The 13,072-nt window shown below is 33.2% G+C and overlaps 1 protein-coding gene across 10 annotated transcripts in view; it reads left to right on the plus strand.

Annotated features, from left to right (window-relative positions):
• Positions 1–13,072, plus strand: part of sbf1 (SET binding factor 1) — a 263,161-nt gene that overhangs the window by 164,887 nt on the left and 85,202 nt on the right. For all 10 annotated transcript variants that reach the window (XM_028815823.2, XM_028815850.2, XM_028815832.2 and 7 more), the window contains 7 exons: positions 301–378; positions 1,195–1,308; positions 3,819–3,947; positions 4,295–4,393; positions 6,930–7,134; positions 7,503–7,615; positions 10,301–10,450. In XM_028815823.2, the coding sequence (XP_028671656.1) occupies positions 301–378; positions 1,195–1,308; positions 3,819–3,947; positions 4,295–4,393; positions 6,930–7,134; positions 7,503–7,615; positions 10,301–10,450 (888 nt within the window). The remainder of the gene's footprint in view (positions 1–300; positions 379–1,194; positions 1,309–3,818; positions 3,948–4,294; positions 4,394–6,929; positions 7,135–7,502; positions 7,616–10,300; positions 10,451–13,072) is intronic.

The raw sequence follows: 13,072 nt of genomic DNA on the forward strand, positions 1-13,072 counted from the left end.
TGCTTCTGAGCTAGCATTCTGTAGCATCTCTGGATGTAAGATAGATTAATTGGTATTATTAAACCAGTACAGGTTTGTAAATTAGCATCCCCTTCTATTTACTGATTTCTCTTCCTGGATTGGTTCCCAACATGCGGCCAGGCCAGTGCTGCAAAAATAAGCAGTGGCATCCCACAGCCTGCAACTGGATAAATGGATTAGCAAATGGATGGTTGACTTAACGGATTTTTTCCTTCTATATCTTTCATGTCTCTTCACATTTTAAGCTTATAGATCATTAAAATTATATATATGTTTTAGGTAATGGATCCTGAATTGCAGTATGCTGACTATGCCTTTCCACCCACTTTAATACAATCATCGGCCCTTAAAATTCAGGTAATTTTTATTAATTTTCACTCACTATTTATATAGGAATTCGTTCAAATGTTTAATTCATGTCTATTAACTAACATCTATGAAGAAAATGTGTTATCAGTTATATAACTTTTAATAAAGAGAAAAATGCTAACCTGTAATGTTTTCTAAGACATATTACAAACCATGTCCAAATGTAAGGCATAATAATATAAAAAATAGACCAGTGTTAAGATGTTTTTTAATTTTTGGAGTATGGCAGTGTGATGTAGTGATTAAGGATTTGGAACTCAAACCCTAAGGTTGTGGATTCAAATCCCGCTACTGACACTGTGTGACATTGAGGAAGTCACTTCACCTGGCTGTGCACCAATTAGAAAAACAGCAGAAATGTAACCAACTGTATCTCACAAATGGACAATGGCGTGAAACAAATAATAAGTAATAATAGTAATTTTTTTTCTTTTTTTTGTGTTTTTGTTTTGTAAAAATGTATATATTACACTAAATATTTATGTAAATATTTATTGAATTGCTTTAGAAATTACTATAGTAAGAGGGTTAATATACAGGTAGAGATCAATATATATGTGTATGTGTATATATAAATGTAGATATAGTTATATACTCAATATGAAAACAGAAAAATAGTTTATCACAGTTTAACAAATTATTTGAAAATAGTGTCATTTGTTTGTTTAATAGTTTATCATTTAAGCTATTTAAAAATCATCTTTGTCAAACTCCTTACAAGTGACTGGTTTTCTGTTTTAGTTGCTTAAGTATATGTTTATTAAACTGTTCTTTCTATTTCATTTATTCAAATGATTGTGGCAGGACAAAGAAATCCGTGCTGTTTTTCTCTGGCTCTTTGCACAGTTGTTTCAGGGATATCGTTGGTGTTTGCATATTATTCGCATCCATCCTGAACCTGTAATTAGATTTCATAAGGTAAGTTTTATGCATTTATATTTTTCATTTTTGCACATAACCTTTAAAGGTTTTATAAAGTTAAAAAGTATTAACAATTTTTTTTAGTAAAACATCATGCAAATTTAAATTTCATTATTTAAAAAAAAAAAATACAGTGTAATTCTTTGTGCCTAAAATAATTACTGATTTTAATTCATTAGTCCTTAAATGGAGAATGTTTTTTTTTAATTTACCCGAAAACATGCTTTTGATGCTTTCTGACTTTTTATATTATTATTATTATTATTATTATTATTGCATTATGTACTTTAAGTCAGTCTCTTATTTAAAAACACAGTGCGTTTATGCTTGTCTTAGGACATATGTGTGAGAAGACAGAAATGAAATGGCACTTGTTTCTGCTGTCAGTATTTTACAAGATCAGAAACATTATATCACAAGAAAATTTCCTTTCTACCCATTTTTCATATTCTTACATTACAACACAATACCATAAAATATCTGAAATTCTATTTTACCTCCTAAATATGATGATTACCTACCTGGTTTCCTTTGTCTTTTTTTCCAAAAGGTAGACTTCTTGCTTAATTTAGCGAAATAAGAATGAGAATCTAGCAAGTTACTTTTCTTGTAACTTTCAGTGTTGAAAGAAGAGGTAACTACTGCAGGGATTTTTTTTATATAATACTTAGATTATTTACTGTTTAGTTTAGGACTAAGACCACAAGTAAGTAAGTATTGTAAAGGTATATTCCATTGTTATCACAGCATTTACTTATATATTGCAACAGAAATGGTTTTAGCACTTTTTCTGTAGTTACAAAAATGGTAAAAATAAAACTTCCACAGGGTGATGTCAGTGTCAGAAAAACATTTGAAAGAACAAAGCTTTCAGTAACATATTCAAGGCATGTTTATTTAAACAAATAGTTTGGATTGTGGTAACAATTCCTCCAGTTACTATTTTTCCACCTATTGTCCCAAATTTTCACAATTTAAGTGTTTTCTTTAAAGATCTTTTTTCAGTAAATGAAAATTTTTCTAGGTGCATTGGATATTTATGAGCTCTGATTCATCGCCATCTTCTATGGCAACATGCTCTATATCATTATTGGCCTACATGACTAGAAGCTGATGTCATTGTTATAAACAATATTAAACCACCCTTGAAAAACAATGCTCAAAACAGAGGCACAGTAACATTATCAAAGTAACAATAAAAATTAACAGTATTAATAACAATTATATTAAATAAAACATTTCAATAAATAGTACCTAAATAGTATTTAATGCATTCTTGACAGTGTCTGGGGCTTATTCTGTATAGTATCCCTTTTATTGTTGTCTCATGCATATTTTAAATAAATATGCATGTTGGTAACATTTTGACACAGGTACAACAGTTCATACAACATAACACATCACAAGCTAATTACACAAGAAAGCTGTTTCAAACAAAATTAACAATTTCTTACAAGATAGCAACGCTAACAAAGCCATACTTTATATCTTACTAGTAATACTGTATGTTTCTAAGTAACTGAACAAATGCTTCAATTATTTTATGATTAAAAAAAAAATTCATTAACTGAGCACTTAACATACTATTGGACAAATATACAATGTCTGTACAGTTCCATGCAGAAATTTGGACAACCTTGGCCAAATTGCACATTTTTTAAATATTTAAAGTAACAATTTAAAAATACAACTTCAACAGCAAAATAAAACAATGGCATTTTGTAAATGTAAATGTTAATGTACAGTTAAGATTTATTTGATGAACAAAAAAATGTATTAAAAAATAAAAAGAGTAAATGTGGCATGGTTTGGGCACCCTTTCAGTTGTAATACAGTATGTCATAACTTGTTAGGTCATTAGTCTGGTCTGACTTAGCTGCTAATTTGTTACTCTGGTCAAGAATTGTCATTAGGAATTGTCAGCTGATGACGATTCCTTAGCCTACTACATTTTTTTTGGCTCTTCAGAAGTTGTGCAACACTCAACGGCCATGGGCTTTTCTAAAGCAACTGAAATTAAATCAATCTGAAAATGATACTAATTCATGCTTACATAGCATTGAAAGGTTTTAAAAAGGTATCAAAGTGCTTCCAGCTAGAAATTCCCATGCCTGAAATGTCATTGAGAAATTACAATTAAAGAAAGCCAGAGAGGTCAAGATAAGATCTGAAACACCAGGAAAACTGACAGATTGGACAGGTCGTATACTGTGCAAAAACAAACCTGTATATGACTGCAAGTAACTGAAATCATGAAAAGTAAACACAGCTTTTCATGATTTCCTTTAGTATCAGTAATTGAACGCAAAAGTCATTAGTATAAATTATTTATTAAATAAATAATGTAAAAAATAGATTCAGTGGATTTTGAAATATCGTGCTTAAATTTAAACATTTCCTATAAAGGAGCTGTCTTAGTAAAATACAATTATAATTATTCAAATTGGAAAAAATAAATACATGTATCTCAGAATTTTCTAAAAGCTTGTTTATTGGTTTTAAACTAGGCAGCGTTTCTGGGGCAAGGAGCATTGACTGAAGATGACTTTCTTAATAAAGTCTTAGATGGAATGGCATTTGCTGGATTTGTATCTGAAAGAGGACCCCCTTACAGAGCTACAGACCTTTTTGATGATGTAAGAAAAATTGTAATTTATTTTTAGTTAACGTAAATGAAATACATTTTGACAGTCTGTTCACACAGTGCAAAATAATCCTCACTGTTTCTCCACTTCTCCTGTAGCAAAAAAATAATCACATCATATTCTAGCTTTAGTTTTAAATTTTCACCAAAAAAAGTAAATGCATCGTTGTTTACTTTAGAAATATTCCAGTGTTCCATATTTGTGCTTGTACTAATATAGAAAATCTTAGCAATCATTTTACGTTAATAATACTTTTTATTCAATAACTATGAACTTAAATCTTTTTCTATAAAAGAAAAAAATGGTAATTTGTGTTTTTTCCCTTTTTTTCTTCAAAGCTTATGGCAAATGATATGGAGCGTATCAAAATGGAAGAAGGACATCCCTGTAAAATACTGAGGCACATCAAAGAGCTGGCAGAACATCTGTTTAAAAATGTATGTCATACTTCACAAGAGTAACATGATTAAATGCATATTTTTAACATAACAAACTGAAAGGTGTGAATGTTTAAAATTTTTAAAACAATGTGGGACAATATTTTTTTAAAGAGGTATTGTTAAAAGACAGGAGGTTGTCATGATAATTTTTCGTCATTTATTTTTGTATACAAAACATAACAAAGATCAAGACAAAAATGGAGGATGCAAACTTGATTTGAACCACAGTGCCACCAACTTACAATTAGGCATATACCATCTGAGCTCTTCTGCAACTTTCATGGACTAACACAAGTCTTGCTTTCTGACTATCGTTGATTTTCTCACCTAAATTATTTATTTATTTTTGATGACTGAATTAACTTCTCGGTGAGACTGGATTTTTCTTATCCTCAAGGCCATAAAGACTGTTCTGTTAGTGAAAACTGTTTTTCCTTGGGTTGTTAGCAAGTAGTCAAGAATTTCTTGTCAGTCTGTCAGTGAGTCAATCAGGGACATGTAGCTTTAATGATATATATGTAATAGATGAATATTACAGAATCTGTTTTTTAATAATTGTTCACAAACTCTGCACATTTTAAACATATACCTTATATAGACATTATACATAACTGTTGTGTGACTGCCTCTTATCACTTCTTTGCTCTTGACAAATCGCAAAATATCTGTAGCAATTGGGCAGACATGATATGCATAGGGATCTTTGAAGGTTTCTGGCAGGCAGGAATGAGAAAATTGGCATTACATTAGCAGTAAAACTGTCTGTTGCTAAATGTTGCAGAAGCTGAATCTTTTCTCTAAGTTTTAATATTTCAAATGATTTGCCTAAGCACAAAGCCCATTGGTCTAGCTGGAGAAACAATCCACCCATTAGCTAAATTTATTAAACACTATCTTCTGTACATTGTAAAATCTAACCTTTTAGATTTCAGCAGGTGTATCTATACATTAGGATTGTACGGTGCAAGGTTATTATAGTTAATGAAAACTAAAATCAAGACTGAAACTGTTATTAAAAAAACATTTTCGTTAATTGAAATAAAATAATTAACAAAACCGAAATGAAAAACTAAAACTAAACGAAACTATTAAAGAAGCTGGAAAGACTAACTGAAATAAAATAGTTTACTAAAATTATGTTTTTGTTTTTGAATGAATATTCTTGCTGTTAGTTTTTAACCCTTATAACTTTTAAGTGTAAAACTGAAAGTCATCCACCACGAGCCGCCCGCACATATTCATCCAGTGAACGGTGGCTGGTGACCATGTTCACACAGCATTTGCGGTGACAGAGTGAGCTGAATATGCGCATAAAGCGTGTGCAAAAGAAAGTGATTTACGTGCTGCCTTTCTTTGCACTTGATGTATATCAAGATGTAATTCAAACGCCTCAAACTGGAATGTGGTGTTCAACAAAACCTTTACGGTATGGACAGAAAAATCACGAGTGAGTAAAGTTTCAGTTTATTTCTCCGGTGCCTGCTTTTTGTTGACAGCTATTCACCTGCCACTTTGCACACGAAGTATAGAGAAAGTATAGTAATCATGAAAAAAATTCGACCTCGAGATTTTGATGAAACTTGATGTTTTATACTTCTCCAAGTCTGAAAATACAGTTTTTTGGAATTATGTATATGTGTGTGTGTGTGTGTAAACATGATAACTCAAAAATGCAACGAGATAGATGGATGAAATTTGGCATGTGGTTGTTACATTAGAATTGTAGATCTGTATTAACTTTTGGGGCAAATCCATCAACCAGAAGTGGTACTTTACCTGAACACATACTCAATTTTTTTTTTTTTTTTTTTATTCATGCAGCTTTATTCAACTTCACTTTTATAATAATTGTTCAGTATATTATTAATTTGATTTGATTTGTTGTTGATGGTTCTTTAATGTACATAATATAATCATTGTCTTGCTGTTTACTCCTCAAATATCCATCCCCATATCTGAGTACACGAGAAAGTATAGGGGAGACCACTCCTGATTTTTAAAAATAAAACGGCAGTGATCAAGAGACTGACTAGGTCATCATACAAGATTAGCATATTGTTATTGACCGATCACTTTTGCTTTAAAAATGTTGTTTAACTCCAAAGCAATACAAACTTAGTAAAATTACTGAGTTGGCAACATCTCTACTGAACTACAGATAGGTAGGCGAAGAGAGTCTGCCAAGTGATGAAAAACTAAACATACTAATGTGTTTTTGTATTTATTCTATATTTATTAATTTATCTTTTTTAGTTTATATTCACAGCTCCACTTACCTGATATTGTGAAATAATGCAATAGCCAAATTATTTTTTAAAGTATCTGTTCCCATTTTTTCAATGTTTCTCTCTCTCTCAAAGTAGATAGTTGAAATATCATATTTATTTTGTTCTTAACATCAGCCACATACATATTGTATACCAGGGATTTTTCCTGCCTTGCATCCAGACCTGCTTGGGTAGGCTCCAGGTTCCTGCAATCCTGCCCTATTTGCTTTTGTTAATTATTTCTGTTTATTTATTTTGTGCTGCAGGAGAACCCTTATCCATCTGTTGCCATGCATAAAATTCAGAAACCCACAGAGGGATCACATTTAAGGATACATCAAAAAATCTTCCCCTTCTTAGATGAAGTTGCAGTGCAGTTCCGCATTGATCATGCTGCATCTAGTCAAAAAAGTGCACCCCCAGTTGTCAAACCTGAGAAAAAGTGTTTGGTGCTGTCAGGCCCGCCCATTGGTAAGTATATTATTAACTATTTCTCTGTATCACCTTGACTTTTACTTTCAGTTAAAAATGGCTTTTAAATGCTCTTTAGAAGTCAACCCATGCTAATACAATCTGAATAATGAATTCCCAAATTTTTGTGGATATGCTTTGTTAATCCCCATGGAGAAATTGACTTCTTGCATGACAGTTATTGATAAATATCCACCCTTTAATCTATTTGTGTTCATTACCTTCTTTGCTGTGGGTATTTAGGTTCTGTTTTAGCAGCATTGCATATAAAACATGTTTAAATGATAGTCATTTCTGAAGTAGAAAGATTTTATTAGCATTTATTCCTGCTAAGCAATTATTTTTATAAATTGCTTTTGCTTTTCCAGCTGCCATGGTTGACAGAAATGGGAGTGCTCTTGCTAATAGTGCTCGAAGATTAGAAGTGGTTAGGAACTGCATCACTTACATTTTTGAAAACAAGTTATTGGAAGCTAAAAAGGTGGGAAATTTATTTCAGTAGATCTTAATTTGACATTTGAAAAACTACTGTATATAGGTAACTTTCTGTTTTTGGTTAAGGTTATGACTTGAACAAAAATTACTTTATTTATCTCCTAATTTTTGTACTCTTTCAAATTGATGTTGGTTATTAAATATAATTATGAAAAACTATGCAATATTAGTGACTTGAAGGTTTATCGACCTTATGATTTTCCTTACTTCCCATAAAATACAACTCTGAATTCTTTTAAGGAGACAAATTATTGATTTACACAATATCATAGTGTATTATATAAAATCTTCCATATTTTTGAATATATTGTGATGACCATAGTAAAAAAAGTAGAACCCTACAAGGAGGATTGACATCTACAGGAGATGCCAATTTATCCTGCATCTGAAGCTGAGGGTCAGTGAACTGGTGGGAGAGTTGGAAGGACTATGTTGTTGTGGAGAATTGGTGGACCTGGCCCAGGTGTCTTTTAGAGGCATAGTGTGCCGTCCTTAATGTCGCGTGGTAGACAAGTAGAGACAGGTGGGTCATAGTCACAAGGTGCAAGGCAAAGGGTGCACACTGTCCAGGGGCATTAACCCTAGGTTGGAAGCCAGTTTTAGGTCCTTTCGGAGGTGGACATTGTCTCTGAAGACTCTTGAGGTTGTAGGCAAACTTGAGAAGCCCCAACAGACCACCTCAAAACCAGTCCTCAGAAAGAAAGAGGTTATAGCACTTGGTCTCAGTCATTAGGGGGAATTGAAGCACAGGTGGTTCCAGAAATGGAGAGTCACATACAGTGTGTTGCCTTTCAGTTCACAAGTGGGAGACCTCTCAGGAAGAGTGGATAGACTTCTGGTTAGAGTAGGGGGTGGATCCAGTTGTCATTGTCCATGTTTGAACAAATGACATACATAATGCCAATCTCTGAGTTGTGCAATCCAAATTTAAAGAGTGAGGTGCCAGGCTGAAGAGCATAACTGACAATGCAGTCTTTTCTGGTGGTCTATATGTGCCTCATGCTAGTCAATGTAAGACTGAAGAGATCAGAGGGCTTAATGCATGGCTGAAATCTTAATGTAGGGTACAAAGATATAGGTTTATGGAATACTGGCTCACCTTTTGGAGCAAATGGGACCTGTTCTGCTGCAATGGGTTACATTGGAACAGGAGTTGTACCAATGTGTTGGGGAGATGTATGGGTAGATTAGTTGAGGATTGTTTAAACTAGGAAATGGAGGGAAAGGTAGTTTAGGACAGGAGAGGTTTAGAAGTGTACATGAGGAGACGAATAGTGGTATAAATACAAATGTGCATAGTAAAGTAAATTCTAATCCAAAGTTTAAGTGCAAAAATAAAATAAGTAACACACTGAGTTGGAGTTGTATGTAAATGAACATAATTATGATATTACTGTATAGCAATAACACAAACCTGGCTAAATAACAAAGTTTGAATAGACAGAACAGAAAAGGAGGTCAGGTTGCTGTTTCTGTAAAACAGATTTTAAATGCAAGTCTTCTTCAGTTGAAAAATGAGCCACATCTGGATTAGTCTCGAAAGCATTAGGGAAAGAAGCCTTATTTTAGGTGTGTGCTATAGCCCTTAATTTTACAATACACGTTATTTTAACAGTTTCAAAAAGGCAAGTTTATAAGATAATACTATACTCATAGGGGACTTTAACTACCCCACTATTAACTGGGAGATCCCTTCAAACAGTGGAGTACAAGAGCAGGAGTTTATAGACTTAGTGACTGTTTTTTAACACATTATATTAAAGCACCAACATGGGGGGGAAGCCTGTCTAGATTTAGTATTTTGCACTAACCAGTATAGAATTGAGAATGTAGAAGTGATTAAACCATTAGGGTCATGTGATTATAATATTACACAATTCTCAGTGTTTTGAAAGAGAGCAGACGCATGGACTAAAGCTGTTACATTTAACTGCTGAAGAGAAGACATGTCATCCTCATTGAGTGCTTTTACATATGCTTTAATAACCCGAATATTCACAGAAACCAAGTTTCAGAAATGCCATGTATATCCATATTCCAGCTAGAGAAACTTTCCTTTATTCCAGCCTGAGAGATTTCTCAGTGAGTAACCAAGTTATATTCTATTGTAAACCCTTAACCAGGTTGCAGTTAAGGATTTCGTAGTTTCTGCATGTTTGTTGCACACTGTTAGCCTGTGCATGTCTTATTTCATACACGTGTCCAGCACCCACAGGTAGAAAATGGAGGAAGTGGCCACAAAGATGGACTTACTGAGGCTAAACCTCAGAGGAATGTGCTGCTCCTTCTCCTGTTTAAAATAGTCTAAGTTCATGTATTTATGTTGATAAGCTGAACATAATCCTTATGAGTTTAGAACTGTATCTTGGGAAACACAGTCATCATGCTTGTTTTTCCATTAAAGACCCCTGTTGATATTTAATTTTTTTAGCCATTTTTATACCAACTTTATTGTACATTCAAATGAGACCAAGAGGAGCATATATTGTTTTTCAACTGAAACTGGTAATTAAAAATAATGTTTTTGTCTATTTGACATTTTTAAGGAGCATTAAATTATATATATAAATAAATAAATAAATTAAGGCAACTAAACTAAATGTTTTTTAAGAATATTGGTGTAAATATACTATCATTATTGAAGTATGTGGTGTTGCTTTCATTATTTTAGCTTCTGCCAGCTGTTTTAAGAGCTCTGAAGAGTCGTGTGGCCCGACAGTGCCTGACACAAGAACTTAACCTGCATTCTCAACAGAATCGGGCTGTTTTGGATGACCAGCAATTTGATTACATAGTCCGAATGATGAACTGTACTCTTCAGGTAATGCTTAATCTCTCCGTTAAGTTCTCCTATATATTTGTGGAAACTTTTTTGTCCAAAACCTAGTTAAATGCATGCTTGTTTATTTCTGAATTACATAAGTAGTAAATAAAAGAGGCAACACTGTAACACATCTGTCTTTTTTAAATAATAACATGCCGTGTAATTTTGGGTATGTTAATTGAAATGGACTTGAAGCAGCAACAGCAGGCTTATTAGAGGCAAATTATATATCCATGGCATTATAAATAACAAGCATATCTGCATTCTTTATTGTAAAGTACAACTCATTTTTCTGGGACTTGATGATGTATTCATCTTCCCTGAAGAAGGGGCCTGGGCTGCCTGGAAAACTTGCATTTTGTAATCTTTTTAGTTAGCCAGTAAAAGGTGTCATTTTGCTTAACTTGCTCATGAAATGAAGAAAAACAAGTTTGCAATGCTGCTGCCAACTTAGGGGACTGTTTCTTTCCAATTTGTGTTGCAATTTCTACTTTGTAGCACACCATCAACTGTGAGATGTCATCGAGCAAAATCCGTCAAGCCTAAAACTTTCCGAAATAACAAGTTCCCTTAATTTTTCGGTTGTTTAAACTGCCACTAGAATTTTCAAAATGACTTGGTTGTCCTGATAACATTCAAATTTTCAGTGCTTTGCATGCTAGCTGGAGTTAATAATTTTATATAAAAAAAAAGTTGTTAGAGCTAACATAGCAACAAGAAACAGAAGTCTTAAAACTTATTTTAAATTGTTGATTTTCTGGCACATCGACATTTCAGAATTTCTCATATGTTAAATAAGTATTTATCTAAAGGTTAATTATACTTCTTGAGTCTCCAGCATTATTGAAGGAATTTTGTGTGTTCTTATGTCAGTTACATGTATGATATCATGTCATCCTTGTGGGCATGGCTACTGAGAGCTTGTATCCCAAAAATAAGGATGCAGATTTACTTTTCTAACAGCTTTTGTGCATTGGTTATTGCTTTTGTTATTGTTTTTTTTTTTTAATTTATAAGCATAAATAAAAAATAATTTTCACTTGTACTGACAATATCTTAAACTGCAAAATTAGTAATGACAATATTGATAAGGAGAAGTTTAAAACAAACAGTAATAGTAAAATTTGGAATCTGAGAAAAGGATGAAGAGATTTCATAACCTCTGAACTTTAGAGTGACTGGTGACAAATTCTACACATGGGAGGAAACTTCCAATAATACAATACACTTGTTTGTGAAAATATGTGCATGCCAAAAAACAGGAAAATGCGTACGGTAAAAAAAAAAAAAAATCTTGATTTATAAAACCTTGCATGTACACCTTTCTATGCAATTTGCCTTTGTATTTCACAATTATCTTGTAAAATATGCATTCATATGCTAATGCTTATCAACCTCATACATATGTAATCATGGTGCTACGTTCCTTGGCTAATAGAGCAGCTTCTTTCCTGACACATTGAGGCCCTGTCCCCTGTATTTCAAAGCACCTGGCTGCACTCTGCAACTGAACTTGCAAAAATAAAATGAACCATTATAGCACCTCTCTCCGGTTCTGGGATTTTGTGAAAGGTGTAAGGTGCCAGCATCAGAGCGGGTAGCCAGTATCACCTGACACATGTAATGGCAAGATTAGTATAGAGCATATGAAAACTGAGGGTTTAGCTAGTTACTTCACCAACTAGCCAGCAACCACATATATTACTGTCATGTCTGCCAGAGATAGTTTGCCACAAAATAAATGAATCACAGGTTCAACCAGGCCGTGAGTACGTTAATGGAGTGTAACAGCTTACAGTTAACAAAAAAATGTTTCATTCTCTTTATAGATGCCCTTTTTTGCAATGTGAGTGAAGTAAATTGATCCAGTTACATCAGGAGAACCAGACACTGCTGCAGATTTCTTTTTTTTACTTTGGCTAAAATGTTATGTTTTATGTATGTACACTCACACCATAGAAAGCTTGGCTGAGATATTCCCGACCTGAAGGCCAGTGACAACACGTAGGCTATATAAACTGATGAAAAACCAAGGGGTTTTTAGCATTATTGTGCCTAAACTACATACCTAAAAATGAATGTCTATTATTCTGCTTGTACAATAAAGGAGCTTCAAATGACCAACTCCATATTAAAATCTATATATTTGAGTGCAACTTCATTAAAGTCCCTGTTGGTGTAATGGTCAGGTGTCCCAATACTTTTGTCCATATAGTGTAGTTTGTCCAGTAAAGTTATTAACATTATTGCAATGTTCAGTACCTTTGATTTTCATTTATTTCTTCTGGCAGTTAAATTAAATTTTCAAAGTCAAAGGCCACCTAGGCATGTTTGACTCCTGTAGCCTGGCCACTCATATAACAGGTTTCTAGTAAGCAAAGTTCCATAAAATATCCACAGTTCCACTGCATACTGTATGAGCCAACAAGCTGCAAGTGGAAGAAAATAATGGATACAAACATGGTCTATGTAACTTACATCCTAAAAATGTTTGTATTTTGTCAATGGTCAGATAACTGCACTAATAAGTAATTCACACTAAAACTGACAGGTCTGTGCATCATAAGCCCTCATTCATTCTTTTTGCTCAGTCTCCAATTTGTACTGAAATGTTAGAAG

This window comes from Erpetoichthys calabaricus, chromosome 1 (assembly GCF_900747795.2).
Source record: "Erpetoichthys calabaricus chromosome 1, fErpCal1.3, whole genome shotgun sequence".
In the NCBI taxonomy this organism is placed as follows: domain Eukaryota; kingdom Metazoa; phylum Chordata; class Cladistia; order Polypteriformes; family Polypteridae; genus Erpetoichthys; species Erpetoichthys calabaricus.